The sequence below is a fragment of the Danio rerio genome, chromosome 20 (genome assembly GCF_052040795.2).
Source record: "Danio rerio strain M-AB ecotype USA chromosome 20, GRCz13ab, whole genome shotgun sequence".
Lineage (NCBI taxonomy): Eukaryota > Metazoa > Chordata > Actinopteri > Cypriniformes > Danionidae > Danio > Danio rerio.
This window is the reverse complement of record NC_141040.1, coordinates 42,528,565-42,546,866: the sequence shown is the minus strand read 5'-3', so window position 1 is coordinate 42,546,866 and position 18,302 is coordinate 42,528,565. Positions and strand designations below refer to the sequence as shown.

The following is an 18,302-nucleotide window of genomic DNA, read 5'->3' as shown; positions in this document are numbered from 1 at the left end:
ATGCTTGGTTTGAACTGCAGCAGATCGTCTTGACCATGTCTACATGCATTGAGTTGCTGCCATGTGATTGGCTAAATTAGAAATTTACGCTAACGTGCAGTTGGACAGGTGTACCTAATAAAGTACAATAAGAAAATAAACAGATTTGAGTTTTGAGTTTATTGAAGAAAATAAATTAAACCAAAGTATGAATAGAAGTCATGAAATTTCATACTTAAAATATCTGTACATAAATGTACATTTGAAGCAAATAAAGAAAATATAGAATACATCAAATACAAATTTACATTAAAATCTGACATTTTAAAGAATGTAATCTTTAAAAAATGTACATAGAGCATAAAAATAAAAACTACGCTTAATTTAAGTTGAACTATATGATCAGAAGTTGTTGTATCAAAATAAATATTTCTTGAAAGAAATATTCAAAAGAAATATTGTCTGTTAACTTAGAGGATACATTTCTTACTTTTTATTAACAACAACAACAATAACAATAATACAACATTGAGAATAGCAACTACAGATGTTCCTACTAAAGCATGTAAAAACATAATAGTATTACTTGATTTTGGTCATGCCTCATCATGCAGTCAATGTTTAAGTTCACAAGTGCAAAGTCTTCCTCTGCTCACATGCAGAAGTAAGCAGATCTAAATGGCAAAGAAAAAAAAAAGATCAATATATAAGTGGTTATGAAGATATAGTTTCTTTTTTCACTCTGTGGAATGGGAGAAAAGATGTCATTTATATACAGATGTTGATAACAACCAAAGAAATACATATTAAAAAAGAAAACAAATTTAATTAGTTTACAAATTAAGGTCCCAATCACACTAATACTTTTTTTTTTATTTTAAAATGGCGTTCTACAATAAAAACGATCCATTTCCACTCTGGCGTTTCATCTAGCGTTTATGAAAAGCTCTCAGTCCACACTACACTGCTGAAAACGCACATCACACGACCACACGCGCTCTGGCATGCGCTGATAGCTGGATCAGCGTATTCTCTCGTCTGAACTCCAGGCAGTCAGCGGGAGCACTGAGCACACCTGCCCGGCTGAGAGAAGGTGAATGTCTACCAGTCCATCCCGAATCTGCTGCTGGATCTCATCGCACTGTAGTTGTTAAGCGTGGTCTATAATTCATCTTGAGTAGACCTATATCTAACAAGTCGGTCTTTTTAATCTATTAGCCTATTTGTTCTCAGGGAATGTGTTTTAGCTGAGCGCAAAGATAAGTTAACCTAATATACCTATTAATTTAAGTAACCACATACACTGATTCCGCACATTTGACCGATTGCTTGCCCTTATTTCCAATATCGTATTAACTTATTGTACTTTATACTTTTATAATTATTTTTGATGATTAAAATGCTTACTGATTATTATATTCAGCAAAAGAGATGGCTATTTCCTATTTCACCATGCATTTCCTCTGTTAATCTTTATTGTGTGCATATAGCCTGACATTAAGCACATACTGTATTGCCAAAACCACACAGTGAGCCTAATGTTTCCTATTTTTCAATGGAAATGAAAGGAGGCAGTAATTAGGCTCCGTTTTGTTAAAATTTCTATAGAGGGAAGATGACGATTATATAAATGCCATGATGCCTTAACATTTTTGTTGTCTGTTATGTTTAAGTTGTTAATATAACAATTAAAAAAGACATAGCTTTATGTCATGTTTTCATTGGGTTGTTAAAATAGTGAAACATAGCCAGGGTGAATGACGTTATAAAAGTACACATTATAAAAGTACCCTAACCCTAACCCTGTAATTACAAGAAAAGGATGCAAGCCTAAACTTTGTGTAGGCTTGATATTAAAAGAAGCCCCAAACATGTAGCGCGAATGTCTGCAGCCACGCATCCATTTTCAGATGTCTCTGTTTTCCCCCATCCACACTGACACGCAGCAGGAGTATTTTAAAACAGAAATAGTCTCTTCAGCGGTTCCAAAACGCTCCCTTTCCAGGGCCCAAAAACTCTGGGGTAGTGTGGACAGAAGGCGTAACTGTAGCAAAACTTATGTGTTTTAAAACTAAAACATATTAGTGTAAATGGGGCCTAAGAAATGTGTAATAAAATTAAATGACACAGGAAAAAAATTAAGCAACCCTCTTCTCTTCGTCAGTGTTAATTAATTTCAGTCCAACATCCACATTAGTAGAATGATGAAGATGCAACCAGAGTGGACATTTCAGCAAAGCATTGATCCAAAACACAGCCAATGAAACTCTCAAATGCTTTCAGAGAAAGAAAATCAAGCTGTAGAATGGCCCAGCCAATCCCCTGACTCGAATCCAATAGAAAATACAAAGTAAAGATCAGTAAATCCACCTGAGCAATGCATGTGACTTCATTCTTTATATGAGAGGCGTCTTTAAAGTGTGAATACTTATTTCACACACTTTATAACACAATCAGTGATAGCTGATAAATCTTTTGATAATTCTGAGGTGCAATTTTTTTTTAAAACAAGGTTTTTACCTTGAATACAGTATACTTTTAACAGAGTGTGATCATATGTGTGCTGTGTCATCAATACATGAAAATATAGGGGGAAAAGGAATTTACTGTGGGTTATGAAATTTAATTATCTTTCACTGTGCCAAAATATATCCAGTTATCATGTAATTTTTAAAATTGGATTAGAGTTGATTTCTGATTGATTGTTCTTTTCTTTCAAAATATGAAACTAATCTGTTTTTTTTACAATGCCTGGTAGGTCTTTTTTTTTAATTTTGATATACTGTACCCAGCCAACATTTCAGCTAAATGGCATTTACATTTTCTGTAGTTTTGCATCATTTGCAGAATCAATTAAACATAATCAAAAGGTTCTTGTAGCAGATTTTGGCATTAGAAAGTAGGCCATTTGAGTACAGTGAATTCATTGTAATTTTCAAAAAAACAGTCTGAGATGATTAACGCTTTAGAAGATGGCACGTTATCCTGCAGGAAGTATGTATGTATGCATGCATATGGGTTTTTACTTACTGTGTTTTTGAATTTTCCTGTGTTGTGTCAACATCTCTCCAGTCCTGTGACTCTTTGAGTATTGAGGTTAAAGTTGTTTTGTCGAGTGGCATGTCTGTCGTTTTGATTAATGCTGTTTTCCTGTCAAAATAGAACAGAGATATCACTATTTATTTGGGTAATTTCAAAGCCTTTGCCAGTGTTTGCTAAAATAAAACTATAACTTATAATCATAGGTTTTACTATAGGTTTAGCATAGTAAAAAGCACTTTAATAATAAAAAAATCAAAAAAGCATTTAATATATATTATGCAATTTACTTTGCCATAGCATCTGTTTCAGGAATGGTTTCTGGAATCTCATGAAGTGGTTTGGATCTGTGTGTGTCCACCAAGCCACTCTTTGTCGTCTGCAAGATGTATCGTGCATCCACCAACCCCATCAATCTCTGGACCCATTCCTCAGTTGGATCAGTACAGATCTCCTTTTGAATCTTTGTGATGAAACTGAATTTTATAAGAGAAGATGATTTAAAAAAATCTGCATTAATATTCAATATCTATTTATTTTAATCAAGAAATTATTCTAAATACTTACACGATCCCTTTTTTTTGACATTCAAAATGTGTAGTTTGATAACTCAGAACCTGATTGACTGGTATCCTTACAGTGGAAAATGAAAAGCAGCACTCTATTTGGCTGACTGTAGGAGAAAAACAAAGATGTAAATAAATCTTTTAGTTGTTACGCAAAATAATCAATAAATGCATGTATGAATGGAATGAATAAAATAAAAAACATCCATTCCTTTAGTCTGCTCATTCACAAGAAAATAAATAAATGAATAAAAGGATGTACATACCAGCTGAGCATAAAGCGACGAGCGCCAGCAAGACGATGAAGATGCAGAACGACCTCATGGTTGGGATTGTGGTTGGTCAGATCTTGAAATACAAATCGCTGTATTGGCAGCTGATCATATTGTTAATGATCACGTTACTGATACTACATAAACTTTTACGTTCCCCCCAGCAAATAACAAGCTACTTCATTTGCATTATGGAAAAACCATGATGTGGTCTGCAAAGGTAGTATTTCCTGTGTAACTCAAACCACTTCCGTGAATGCAGCCTAAAACAGAATAATTTATTGTCTTAAATCTGTGAACTAAATAACCCATTATTTTAAGCCCATTTTCAGGTTGCAGATTTTCAAGAAGATAACTCAGGCTTCACATCCAATGAAGCCCATTTGTTCTGAAACTTCAGCTGAAAAGTGCATAAGGCTCAATGCAGGAAACGATGAGCTCTGATGGTCAAGGTGGTAGAGTGGTTTGTGTGAATATGCAAAAGTGGTTGAGCTCTTATAAACTTAACCAATTTTTTAAACATGCTATATATAGCATGCTATATATATGAGCAATATCACACGTAGCAGTGCGATATGGCTGTATATCAGCACTGATGGAAGGTGTGTGTTAACTGAGTGCTTTAGTGTTTCACCAGTGATGATATACAGCCATATTGCACTGCTACTCGTGTGATATTGCATTTATACAACAGCTCGACAGCATAATTGTGTACATATAAAAAAAAAAATCAGAAGCTGCGTCCCAAATGGCACACTATACACTATGCACTCATGCACTATGTACTTATGCACTTACACACTCAACAGGGTAGTATATGTATGTAGTGTCGTCCCAAATGGCACACTAATGTTTTTTTTACTAAGCGGAAATTCAAATTCGTTTCCCTGATGACGTTTGACGGTTGCCAAATCATTGAAGTAAACGGCCGAATTATTAGATAATACCTGCCGTGAGTGTTGCCGCAATCACTATCAGGAGGCGCTATAATCACTCTCGTAAAAGAATTTTGCTTTCACCATCCAAATTAAATAAAGTTATTCAACATGTGCGTCCGATAGCTCCGCCCCTTCCGCTACGTAAGCAAACTTGCGGTCGTTGAGTGCGTGAAGTGTCCATCATTACACACTTCATTTTAGCGGCTGAATGAGTGCATCATCCGGGTAATTAAAGTGCTCTTATTATTTTTAGAGTTTTCAGTGTGAACGCACTACTTACACTATTTATACTACAAAATGGCGTAGAATAGTGCATAAGTATGCGATTTGGGACGCAGCTAGAGTCTTAAAACCAGTTCCGCCGCTCCCTATACGCAGAGTGCGTAGGCTGCGTAGGGCCTCAACTCCGGAGGGGGGCACCATCTCGACTGTTTAAAAAAATATTGATATTTATTTACTTATATCAACATAAACTGTGTGTAAATAAAACATCTATTGATAATATGTTGTTAAACAAATTTAAAAAATCATTTTAAGGAGGACGCATAAACAATCATGTGACGTAATTTTTCGTGCATGCGCATAGCCGCGTGTGCGTAGCGCGTCCCGGTTCACTTATTTTTGCGGCTGCTAGCTGCGTATAATTATAATAGATGCAAGTTGCAGCTCTATGCACGAAAAAAGACAACAGCAGTCTGGAGCCGAGAAGAGGAAGAAAGTACAAGACGAATCGTGTGCATCACTTTCAGTAAACTTCCATGAATCTGGAAAACATATTTTTGGTTGTTCAAGTAAATTAGTGAGGCTAACGTTTAAACTTCTCCACAACTGCTATGCATTGTGCTTTAGACAGGATATGTTCTATGACTTTTCGCGTTTGCCCCTCTTCCCCATGTTGCTGCTAATTACACAAACTCAATTAGTGGTTTTAACTTGAGCAATACTTTACTATTCTGTTTGCAGTTTGCACACTACCCACCAAACACTAGACGTTGTGCGGACGTGCAGATCACGTATATTTTGCGTCGGTCCGTCCGTGACCATATCTGCACGTCAGTTCGACGTGCAAATTTGGTTGACATATTGACGTCGGACTATGACCACTTTTGGACGTGAATTCAACGTTCAAATCTGACCTATTTTGGACGTATAGCACAAGGTCTAGCGCAGAATACATTTTGTTGAGGAAAAAAAAATCTAATATATATATATAATATATATATATATATATATATATATATATATATATATATATATATATATATATATATATATATATATATATATTATATATATATATCCATTTCTATTTGTTTTGAGTGTTTATTAAATATTCATTTTTGGCTGAACTGTCCATTTAATGCATGTTTCTGGTCTTATTGTGAATTGGACTTTTTGTTTGTTCGTTAAATAAATATGTTTTAATTTAATGTGCACTGTCTGTTTATTTGTCCTATGGGTGTTTGTCATTTAAAAGAATCACAAACATACATACCCAGCAAACAATCGAGTTGGCGGACCGTCTGCGTTTTTTGGTCGGCACAAATTCAGCGGCTTGATATGGGCGGACCGCCGTCGGCTTACCAGCGGCAAGCCGCCCATTCTAAAAGTTATGTCGGCCCACCGGCGTTTTTTTGGGTGGCATGCCACCAGCGGATTACCGTGGGTGGACCGCCGTCTGGACACCAGTGGCTAACCGATGGCCCACCCGGTGATGTTTTTAATGTTGTTGGCTGTTCTGTACCTGATATAAGTACTTTTGTTTAAAACTTTTTACATTTTAAACGAATGAGGCACTAAATAAAAATATAGTTATTAATAAAAGCAAAGTTTAGTAAATAAAACTACAAGAGGTTTTAAATATAACAGGTTATTATTAAAACAAAACAAAATTAAGTTTAAAAATCAAGATTTAATATTAAATGTCATTATTTAATATGTTTATGAATTGTTTAAATGTTTATGTAAATGCTGCGTGACTTTAAAGTGTCCATTAAAGTGTCCGAGCCCCATTCAAGCACTGCAGCAGAGAGCGTTGTCATGGAAACGGAGCAACGACACGACACCTGACCGTCAACAGCACTTCTCTCATGCGGCAGTTTTCACTAATTTCAGGTAAGTTTAGTCGCTAAAATCACGCAAATGTTACATATAACTGTTTCTGACACTTTTCTTACTGGTAATTGACATATTTCTGTTGAACATGTTTTTTATAGAGACTGTTGTGTCTTTGGAAAAAGTCCGTTAGAGTTTTAGCAGAGGTAACGTTAGCATTAGGCTAGCTATTGTTTATAAAAGTGTTGGCTTTTAATTACATTTTATGTGTAGATGAGAGGTTTGACAATGTTTTATTGGAGGTATCTACTTTATTAAGCCTAAAATAAGCACTGTACTGTCGACAAGAGCGAATTAAAATGTTAAAGTTAGTACATATGTGTTACTTTGATATTTCACAGTAATGTAAACTAATATTAATTTTAAAAAGTGGTCTGTGGTTTCAGGAGTGACAAAATTACCCCTACAACAGAAGAAAAGAGCCAAGATGAAGGGAGCTAATCACAGAGCTGGAGGAAACACAGGTAAGACTATAATTAACTGTTAAATAGATTCATGTGCATTTTTATAAGAAATCCCTACATTATCTTGCATCTGATACATGTCTTGATTGCAGTTATTTTAGTTTTGACATCCAAACATAAGTGAGTGGTTTTAAACAATTTTTTACATTGCTTTTCTCAAAGCTGAATTTACAGCGTCAGTGCTCCAGTCCAAAATGTAATATTGTATTCATAATTTGCTGCTGATCAAGCAAGATTTCTTATTTTTATTATGTTTTGTTATTTCAGGATTCATTGTTGAATAGAAAGTTTAAATTGAAAAGTATTTGAATCAGAAATCTTAACTCTCTTCTGATCTGTTTTATGCACCCTTGTTTAATACAAGTATCCATTTCTTAAAATGTGTTAGTAATATATATATTTTTTATTACTTCTTTCTAGATTTTGGATCGTCCTCTACTCACTCTACCACTTTGTTTTTCCTTGCCAGACTTCATTCAAGGTAAGTAATATTATAGTGTCACTTAAAAGTGTTCCCAATGATTACTTTTATTAATGTTAATATTAATATCAACTGCATCAAACAAATTAGCCTATTATAATGATTTCTGAAGGATCATCTGACACTAAAGTAATGATGCTAACAAATCAGCTTTGACCTCACATTAATAAAATATATGGTCACATTTATTTTGATGGTCTGTTTGTTGAATTTAAGCTGCATTGCATCTACATGCCATCTAATTCTCATTAGATTATAAGTAGACTGTTAGGGTTGCGGTTAGGGTTGGTGTAAGTTGACATGTACTTGGTAAATTAAGGGTTAGGGTTAGGGTCAGTTAATGTCTGTTGAAGGAGCAGAATCAACAGATATTAAGCAGACAGTCTATCAATACTCAAATGGACCATTTACAATGTATTGAAATTAAAAATCATTATTTTAAACTGTAAAAATATTTCAGTGTTACTTTTAAACTGTAAATTAATGTTATCGATCAAATCAATGCAGTCTTGATGTCCAATAAAAAGACAATAAAAAATACAAACATTAATGTCCATAATGACCTAGTTACTGATGATGGACAAAAATAATGACTGATGATTCTGTTATTTCAGGATAAGAAAGAAGCCTGCTACAAGAGAGACAGCGGAAGGGAGCCTCAAAGACATTTTTATTAGGATCTGCTAATCATGAGGGGGCAGACAAAAGAACCTGCATTTTCCTTCAGCTTAATATCAGGGGTCGCCACAGCGTAAGGAACTGGATATTACTTTGGCATATGTTTTACATAGCCTTCCAGCTGCAACCCAGCACTGTGAAACACCCATACACTCTCGTATTCACAGACACTTATACACTATGTTCAAATTCACCTATAGCACAAGTGTTTGGACTGTGGTGGAAACCCACACCAAAACAGGGAGAACATGCAAACTCCACACAGAAATGCCAGCGGACCCAGCCGGGACTCATACCAGCGACCTTTTTGCTGTGAGGTGACAGTCTGAGCCACTGTGCTGCCCCAGTGTAGTTATTAATAACCTCCAGATGTTTTACAGTTTGATTTTGTAATAATAATGCACATTTAGATTTATTGTAATATGTTAATATTTATTCGCAATGTAATTTATTCTTATGTTATTTATAATAACGTTAAATGTCATAAGAATGTTATAATTTAATATAATATTATAATAAATAATTATAATAATGTTAAAATATAAACAATATTTTTTTTAATAGTTTATTTTTATAATGAGAAGTCTCAAAGTTTGTCTTTATTATAGAAAACTCATTGTTGAATGGCTACCACTTTACAATAAGGTTGTATGTATTAGTTAATGTATTTACTAACATAATAAACAATACATTTATTACAGTATTTATTCATCTTTGCTAATGTTGGTAAATAGTAAAAAGTTGTTAATTGTTTATTCATGTTAACTCGCAATGTATTAACTAATGTTAACAAGCATGACTGATTTTATTAATGCATTAGTAAATGCTGTACATAAATTATGCTGTACAGGTATTGTTCATATTAGTTCATATTTAAACCATTAACATTACTTATAAAACTACTGTAAAATGTAACTGTTGTATGTATGTTGTTATTTTATATTTGTATGTATTTTATATGTATTTTATATTTATTTTGTTATATTTGTTAACGTATGTGTTTTTGAAACATTTCATTAAGTGTTTAATGTATGTTCGTTATGCAGTATTATAAATAAATGTTATAATGATTAAGTATTTTGCACTTGATTTTATTATTGGACATATTTATATTGAATACAATTGTAAAGGCTAATATAATATTTAAAAATGACATGTGGACCGACCGCGGGCCGCCAGCAGACACTTATTTAAAACCAGCGGTCCGATGGCGGACCACCGTCGGAAAAGCGGCGGGAGCCGATGGTGGGCCGCTGGAATAACGATGAGCAAATTGAGGTGGACCGCGGGCGGCGCCCGCCAGTGGACCGCCGACTTTGCCGCCGGCGGGCCGCCAGTGGCCCGCTGGTCTTATGTTAGCTGGGTAATACAAATAAATAAAAGTGAATAGACAAAAAAGACGTCAAAAATACTGTAAAAGGACGTCAAAAAGACGCCGAAAAGACGTCGAAAAAAGACGTTGAAAAGACGTCAATAAAAGACGTCATAAAAACTTTCATTCTGGCTCTTCAGGGGACGTAATTTCAACGTCTGACAGAGACGTAGAAAAGACGTCTTTTGGACGTAACTTTGCTTGGTGGGTAGCTACATGCACGTCACAATTATTTTACTGTATGTATTATTTTTCATTATATAGTTACGTATGATTATATATTATATAATTCTTAGCAGACAGCAGTTATCATTGTTTATTGCTTTGTCTATTTCTATAAATGTCTTATTGCTGTTATTGCTTGTATCACTGCAATGACAATAAAGTCTTTCTAGTCTTTTTTGTGCATTACAGTATGAAATAACAAAACCGACTTATATTCTGTGATTTCTGAAAGATCAATTATATAAAATGAGTCAAATTACTGTAAATCACGGGCCAGAAACCATTTTTATTGCATAAATTCATTAATGATTATTTTTTTCTAAATGTTAACAAAGTTTTTTGTTTAAAAATACACCGATTCATTCTTAAAAACCACAAATGTCTTTTATTTATACTGAAAGGAAGGGTCAGCTTTTGTCACCATAGATTACAGTGCAAATTAAATCACATGTTAGTTGTAGTTTAGACAAATTATGAAGAGTGCTGGACTGGCCTATTGTTTTAATGGTATGTCATGAGCCTTTTTCTTTAAATGACTAATTTCTTCTGTATTGTTCATGGAGGTCAATGCTGAAATTTGTCACAAAAGAAGATGAGGTGGCCTGACCAGCACTGCTCCAGAGACACCAGCAGCTGCACAGGTACAGGATGCAGCACTGAGGACCGTTCATCTCTACAGGTACAGAGAGGGTTTTATTCCTTACACTTTGTGAATGTTTGAAATTATGTTTCTGCAGAAGACATGACAGTGTTTATTTTGATGTAAGCTATTATTTTGTAATGTAAACATGTTAACGTTCAAGTATAATTTGAGTGTTTATATGCATATTTATGTAAATAAATAAATAAATAAACAAACAAATAAATAAACAAATAAATAAATAAATGTTTGTAATTTCACCACAGTAAAATTTCGCTTAGGGCACCCTTTTGGCCAGTAGCGGCCCTGCTCAAAACCCTTTTGTATGAGGGTTTATTATGAAGGTAATTCAGTTGCGAAACTCGAGAGCTTGCAAATGTAAATGTGAGCACTTGTGATAATAATATTTGTATGTGTAGGTTGAAATGTACACTTACAGCTCTGATGTGAACAGCTGAAATCCTCGATTTGCACACACACACAACAATCCACACACTTGTGTTTTGAATTGGAAGTTGCAGATTAATAGTTGTGTATTTGTAAAATGTCATTCACAAATACAAAGTGACAGACACACGTGTGCACGGCAAATTTGACTGCATCTTTGCTCTACAACCACAGGTCGGCACTCACAACCTCTCAGATTCGTCAGTACAACTACAAATCTCCCGCACTCTGACTTTTGCTACACATCTCCCGCGATCTCTGTAGCAGAACTCATCTGTGCACTCGCAGATGCAGAGGCGTGAGCAGCGCGGGGCGGGGGAGGGGCGGGGCTGGTGTAAAGCTGTTTCATTGGCTGAAGCCTGACCAATGAGCAATGCCAGCAGCCAACAGGACTGAGGTGCAAAATAATCATTTGCCACGATTATTTTATTATTTAGGGTTTATTTAAACTATTTTCTGAAAAGATTTTTGTTAAATTTCATTAATTCTACTGTAATGTACATACCAGTAAAAGAGCAGCAAAGCCAGTTTATTGGCTACAGCCAGCCAATGAGATGGGGCGTTTCTGTTTGTCAGCACACAGGGCAGCTCACGTTGTTGGAGGCCTCGAGCAATCAGAGGGTAAGTTATGATTTTTTAATAATTATCTATATGTTCAATACTGTTAGCTAAGCTAAGGACTGTGCTGGGTGCTTCTCTTGTTTGTTTCTTATATAAGAAACAGTTTTGAGTTATCTTGGAGCTGCTTTCAATCATGTTATATGGTTCTAAAGATACGATTCAACCCACATGAAATAAGAAGTTGTAATAGTATTTATAGTAAACAATATTACGTTTTTGAACCATACTAACTATAGTAAACTGTATTATACAGTATATATTGCAGTATCTACAACTTTGTTAATGAATGCAACAGCACACTGTAGTATTAACTAGCATGAACTTTAATAAATTGAAGTATATTTACACACACACACACACACACACACACACACACACACACACACACACACACACACACACACACACATTAATAGCAATTAAAAATAACACTAGGCGTTTCAGTTTCTTACAGATCATACCGGTTTTGGTTATTATAACCTGCATCATGTCTATCTATCCATCTATCTATTTACATGTTTGTGTACAGTGTGTCCTTTATATCACTTTTTTAATTATGAACGTTACTAACTATAGGTTATTTCTCAGTTTCCTTTAAGGATGGAGTGACAGGAGAGATCAGCGTGTTTCAAGTCAATGAGGAACTCAGAGAAGCTGCATAGCCTGAATAGGATGTTATTTATGCTAAAGATGACATGATGATCCAGCTCATCTACAAACACTTCAAAATGATTCAGATCGTTCAAGAGGAAGCCGACTTTATTTTTTCTTTTTACCTGCCAAGATGACTACAGATTTGAACAAAACACACACTCACCCACACACACAACTTTTATTTTGATAATTGTTTAATGTAGTATTTTTACACTTTACTGTAAGGCAGGGGTGTCAAACTCAGTTCCTGAAGGGCCGTAACCCTGCACGTTTTTAGTTGCAACCCTGCTTCAACACACTTAAGTGAAAGTTTCAAACAAACCTGAAGGACTCAATTAGTTTGATTAGGTGTGTTTAATTAGGGTTAGAACTAAACTTTGCAAAGCTGCAGCCCTCCAGGAACTGAGTTTGACACCTGTTCTGTAAGGGAATGTAATTTGTCAAATAAAATTTACAGTCCAAATAAGTGCAGTGCAAATGTCTAGTTACTTGTATTGAAATATTTCAGGGTTTTTCCTTGTTCATAATGAGATGGAGGTGGTAAATCCAACTTCATCATTACCCATCAAATGTTATCTCCTCTTTAATACTTTGCTCAAGCCTTTACTAATGGTCAGAAAGCAGGCCGTTGTGTAAAGCTGGTTGATGCTCGCTGTAATAGAGAGAGATGATGACTGTTCAGCTTATGTTGCTTAACCCTGCAGATGAGATGCTCAAAGTGGACCCTCAGCTGAGCGATGGACACTGTCTCCCTCACCTAGTTGCTCTTCCTTTGAACACACATATCATGTTGAAGGATGCAAGTTGTGGACCTAAATCAGATGTAATGCATGTAGATGTAAAAATTAGAAAGAAATGAAACTGCTTTAAAATGTATTAGGTTTTACATATAAATGCGTGTTCTTAACAGATTTGTTTCAACTTGATATTTGCATAATAAATGGCATTAGAATGTTTAGTTTTAAACAGATAGCTATATTTCAATTTTTTCAATTTTAAGCTATATATATATATATATATATATATATATATATATATATATATATATATATATATATATATATATATATATATATAGATATATATATACTTCAATTTATTAAAGTTCATGCTAGTTAATACTACAGTGTGCTGTTGCATTCATTAACAAAGTTGTAGATACTGCAATATATACAGTATAATACAGTTTATTATAGTTAGTATGGTTCAAAAACGTAATATTGTTTACTATAAATACTATTACAACTTCTTATTTCATGTGGGTTGAATCGTATCTTTAGAACCATATAACATGATTGAAAGCAGCTCCAAGATAACTCAAAACTGTTTCTTATATAAGAAACAAACAAGAGAAGCACCCAGCACAGTCCTTAGCTTAGCTAACAGTATTGAACATATAGATAATTATTAAAAAATCATAACTTACCCTCTGATTGCTCGAGGCCTCCAACAACGTGAGCTGCCCTGTGTGCTGACAAACAGAAACGCCCCATCTCATTGGCTGGCTGTAGCCAATAAACTGGCTTTGCTGCTCTTTTACTGGTATGTACATTACAGTAGAATTAATGAAATTTAACAAAAATCTTTTCAGAAAATAGTTTAAATAAACCCTAAAAAATAAAATAATCGTGGCAAATGATTATTTTGCACCTCAGTCCTGTTGGCTGCTGGCATTGCTCATTGGTCAGGCATCAGCCAATGAAACAGCTTTACACCTGCCCTGCCCCTCCCCCGCCCCGCGCTGCTCACGCCTCTGCATCTGCGAGTGCACAGATGAGTTCTGCTACAGAGATCGCGGGAGATGTGTAGCAAAAGTCAGAGTGCGGGAGATTTGTAGTTGTACTGACGAATCTGAGAGGTTGTGAGTGCCGACCTGTGGTTGTAGAGCAAAGATGCAGTCAAATTTGCCGTGCACACGTGTGTCTGTCACTTTGTATTTGTGAATGACATTTTACAAATACACAACTATTAATCTGCAACTTCCAATTCAAAACACAAGTGTGTGGATTGTTGTGTGTGTGTGCAAATCGAGGATTTCAGCTGTTCACATCAGAGCTGTAAGTGTACATTTCAACCTACACATACAAATATTATTATCACAAGTGCTCACATTTACATTTGCAAGCTCTCGAGTTTCGCATCTGAATTACCTTCATAGTTTATGGCTGCTGTAACTTTAATAAACCACAAGATGGCACTGTTTTAGTTACTTAGAGACTTTGAATCTGTTGTAGCCTATAAGGAGGTAACACTTTAGAAGACACTCACCCTTCATGCACATACAATATGTCAGAAATAAAAATATTTATATAAAAAGGCTTCTTATATTTAAGTAGTCTTAGTTTGTGGAAAAGCTTTTTAAAAACGGTAAAGTTTTCGGTAAAGGGGACTTGTTATGTGCCGTATTACAAGACGTAAAATAAGGCCCGATCCCAAGTCTATTTTGTACCCTTTCCCCTTCAAATTTTCATTGCTAAGACATAGGACACTACTACAAAACCTGCATACGTCATAATTTGTCATCATATTCTCTTGCTTCACATGAGATCGACAATAGCGACTGCTGTAAGGATTCCAGTTGTGTTAATTTTTGGTATTCATCTTCAAGAAATTGCTGAAGGCATATGGTATGTTATCATGAAGATATAAAGTGGCAAGCTCAAAACTGTACTGTGCATTAAGCATGGCCATATTCATCCATGTAAACACATGAAAACAACATCATACCAGAGACTGTAAAATTTTCCGAGCCACTAGACTTTACTGACAGGGTATTCAAGTGTCATTGAGTGTCAGAATGTTGTGGGGCTGCTATAAAGGGGTTATTATTAGGGATTTTAGATAGTTAAATTTAGCATTTTTATTTTAGCATTTTTTTAAAGCATGACAGTAAAACATGAATGCGGTTGTAAATGTATTAAAACATTTGATTGTTTGTTGTAAAAATTCATAATAATGACAAAAAATACTAATTCGTGCATCTCATGACTTCTGTGTGCAGCCATGCTGCTGTTGCGGCTGGTGTATTCTGGGAAATATTCTTACCCCTTGGTTTTAAGTGTGGTCCTGAAAAATCTCAGTTTCAAGGGCCATCTAGTCATTCTCCTTAGCCTTCAAGCAAAAGAGAATTGGGACACCCAATTCATATGATTGCGTAAAACAAGGGGAAAGGGGAAGCGCTAAGGGGTAGAATTGAGATTGGGCCTAAGTTTTTTAATGTCCCTAGGGTGTGTATGTGAAGTTTCAGCTCCAAAACTCCACAAAAACTCTTTGAAACTGCCCCTTTAAGGCTTTGGCATTTTAGTGACTGTCACTTTAAATTCAAATGAAATTGTGCTCCCATGCCCTCTTTTAAAAAGTGGACGGGGCTACAAATGCTTATGTACTAACATAGCATAGATATATACATTAGATGTCGCCTACCCTGTTGTTGTCTATTGAAAGGAATGTGTCAATAGAGCCGCCATTTTGAAACAGGGTAGTGCTCCTTTGAAATGAATGCAGGACCAAGGTACAGTGTAGGACTGTGGCCTCCAAAGCCAGAGATATACACACATACACATATATCTATGATCGGGAGTTTTCCTGGATGTTAGTATGCAATTTTTTTTTAATTACGAAAATTATAATTTTACATCACTTTTCTACATTGATGGATCAGTTATCGCACTGGCATTCCTGACAAAAAGCTTGTGTTATTGTGTACAGAAATGTACTATCCACCCTCCCTGTTAAATTTGATCTATTCCGTGTCCTGAAACACACCTCCTCTTCTGCTTTCACTTCTCATACTGACGGAGAGAGCGATTCGTTTGTGAATAAATCTCTGTTATGAAAGACTCACTAGCAGACAATAATACAAGTTTCTGGCAGCGCAGCATCTCGTTGTCATATTTCTTTTGCATTGTTTGCTGATTTCATTCAACAAAACTAGCATAAGCCGAGTATTTAGTTTTGAGTTGGAGCTACTTTGATTTATAGTGAATGGAGTAGGTGACTGTATTATTATCATCAATAAAGCTACCTGTTAAGCACAAAAGTTCAAAACATAAAAAAACGTAAAAAACTTAATCTTACCTATGAAATGTTCTGCCTTTGTGCTTTGTTTTCTTTGTTTGCTCTTTACTACACCCGTAGACTGCGCTAAAGTCCAGCATCTTCACGTAATAACACTGTCTTGACAAGTGCGGTTGAATGACATTTGTCCTGGGAGCACTGTACCAATGTGGCGGCGCTATTGACGCATGCTCAGGGTCCCTATGCGATATCTAGTGTATATTTCTATGTTAACATAGCAGCAGATTCAAAACACCAGCTAATCCAATTCAAGAGCAAGGTGAAAGGGTATTTTTTGCCTGACTCTCCTGATGTATCTTACTTCCTTTTTAAAATGCTACCTCCTGTGACCTGTCTTCTCCTGAAAATTGTGATGTTTGTGTATGGTCAGGGGAGTTCAATTTCACTATACGAAAGTGTGTGTGACAAATAAAGGCCTGATTTGATTTGACGGATCATTCTATCATTGTATGTGGAGTTGTTCTCTTACAGCAGTTCTGGGACTGGATTAGACTGCAGCTCAACGCTATCTTTAAATGTACATTTCGATTGAGAGCAAGGGACTTGCTTACTGGGTCTCAATGCTGATATACCTAATAGTTTCTGAAACAGAGACCTTCTGCATATTTTGGTTTACTTTGTTTGGAAATGTACTCTTGTAAAGTGGATTAATGAAGAACCCCCCAGTTTAAATAAATGGCTGCTTGCAGTCTACAACATAATCTTACTTGAAGCTTTCTCCACAGCTTTGATGAACAAACCTTTTTCTATTTTACCGTACCTGGAACCCTTTCTTTATTATATCGGAACCTCTAAGTCTAATTACATGTATGATGGATATTATCTTATTACTCAATGTAAATTTCTGACATGTTTTTGCAATAAAAATGTTCAGCAAAAGTATATTTGAAAAAAATATACTTGGTAGTGCTTTTTAAAAAAATTATTTCTGACATACTGCATGTACAGGATTGGACAACCTCTCCTTAAGCTTTTCTTCCTAATTAAATCAGATAAAGATAAAGGGCCCTATTATACACCCGGCGCAATGTGGCGCAAAGCGTGACGCAATACTTGTTTGCTAGTTTCTGCTTGGCGCAAGAGTGGTTTTGAGGCGTTGCGCCACGCTCTTTAAATAGCAAGTGCATTAGTGCTCATATGTGCGCCCATAGGCGTTCTGGTCTAAAAAGTAAGGTGTTCTGAGGTGCATTGCTGGCGCGTTGCTGTTTTGAGAAACTATAATAGATTTTTCATTAGACCAGAACAAACCCGGTCTAAACTCCAGCGCAGAGTTGCACCTCGCTTACACACTGCTTAATAGACACAAGATGTAGAGCATACGCTAATATTAAGGATATATATAGGATATAATACAATTATATAGAAGATAAAAAATAAAGGATTAAAATATTACAAAACATTATTTTCTAGCCTACATAAATATGAAAAACCACTGCTTTTATGCCTTCTTCATCTCGGGAGGCTTTTTCAGTTAATTCATAACTATTTGCTTTTGTATAATGTTATTATTAGTAGCAGTATTATTTATTATATCCATATTTATATTTGTTTTTATTAAAAACAAGCCTAGATTTGCCCACCTGCAGTTTTTATACCATATGGGGCACAGCATGTGTTTTAGGATATACCTCAGGTTTTTGAACACACTTCGTTATTATTGTTCATTTTTCGTTTGCTGGAAATTAGAACTGAATTTAGAAATAGTTTTGAAACAAATATTTGCACTTAAATGAA

At 35.3% G+C, this 18,302-nt stretch overlaps 1 protein-coding gene and 1 long non-coding RNA gene across 6 annotated transcripts; one reads left to right on the top strand and one right to left on the bottom strand.

Annotated features, from left to right (window-relative positions):
• Positions 1-140: 140 nt before the first annotated feature.
• On the bottom strand, positions 141-6,408 carry LOC137488600 (C-C motif chemokine 24-like). 5 transcript variants are annotated; one of them, XM_087298589.1, is made up of 6 exons: positions 6,290-6,408; positions 3,851-3,932; positions 3,586-3,691; positions 3,309-3,494; positions 3,010-3,129; positions 141-653 (listed from the first exon to the last, which is right to left on the bottom strand). In XM_087298589.1, the coding sequence occupies exons 2-6, from the start codon at positions 3,906-3,908 to the stop codon at positions 632-634; spliced, it is 492 nt and encodes a 163-aa protein (XP_087154715.1). In that variant the 5' UTR covers positions 3,909-3,932; positions 6,290-6,408; the 3' UTR covers positions 141-631. The 5 variants fall into 5 exon arrangements, with proteins under 5 accessions (XP_087154715.1, XP_087154716.1, XP_087154714.1 ...); XM_087298590.1 differs by lacking the exon at positions 6,290-6,408 and adding an exon at positions 5,774-5,887; XM_087298588.1 differs by lacking the exon at positions 6,290-6,408 and adding an exon at positions 4,655-4,930.
• A 428-nt stretch (positions 6,409-6,836) lies between these two features.
• LOC147839411 (uncharacterized) lies at positions 6,837-8,910 on the top strand. Its single transcript, XR_015518799.1, has 4 exons — positions 6,837-6,909; positions 7,296-7,373; positions 7,794-7,854; positions 8,469-8,910. It is a non-coding gene; the product is annotated as an uncharacterized LOC147839411 (long non-coding RNA).
• Positions 8,911-18,302: the final 9,392 nt, after the last annotated feature.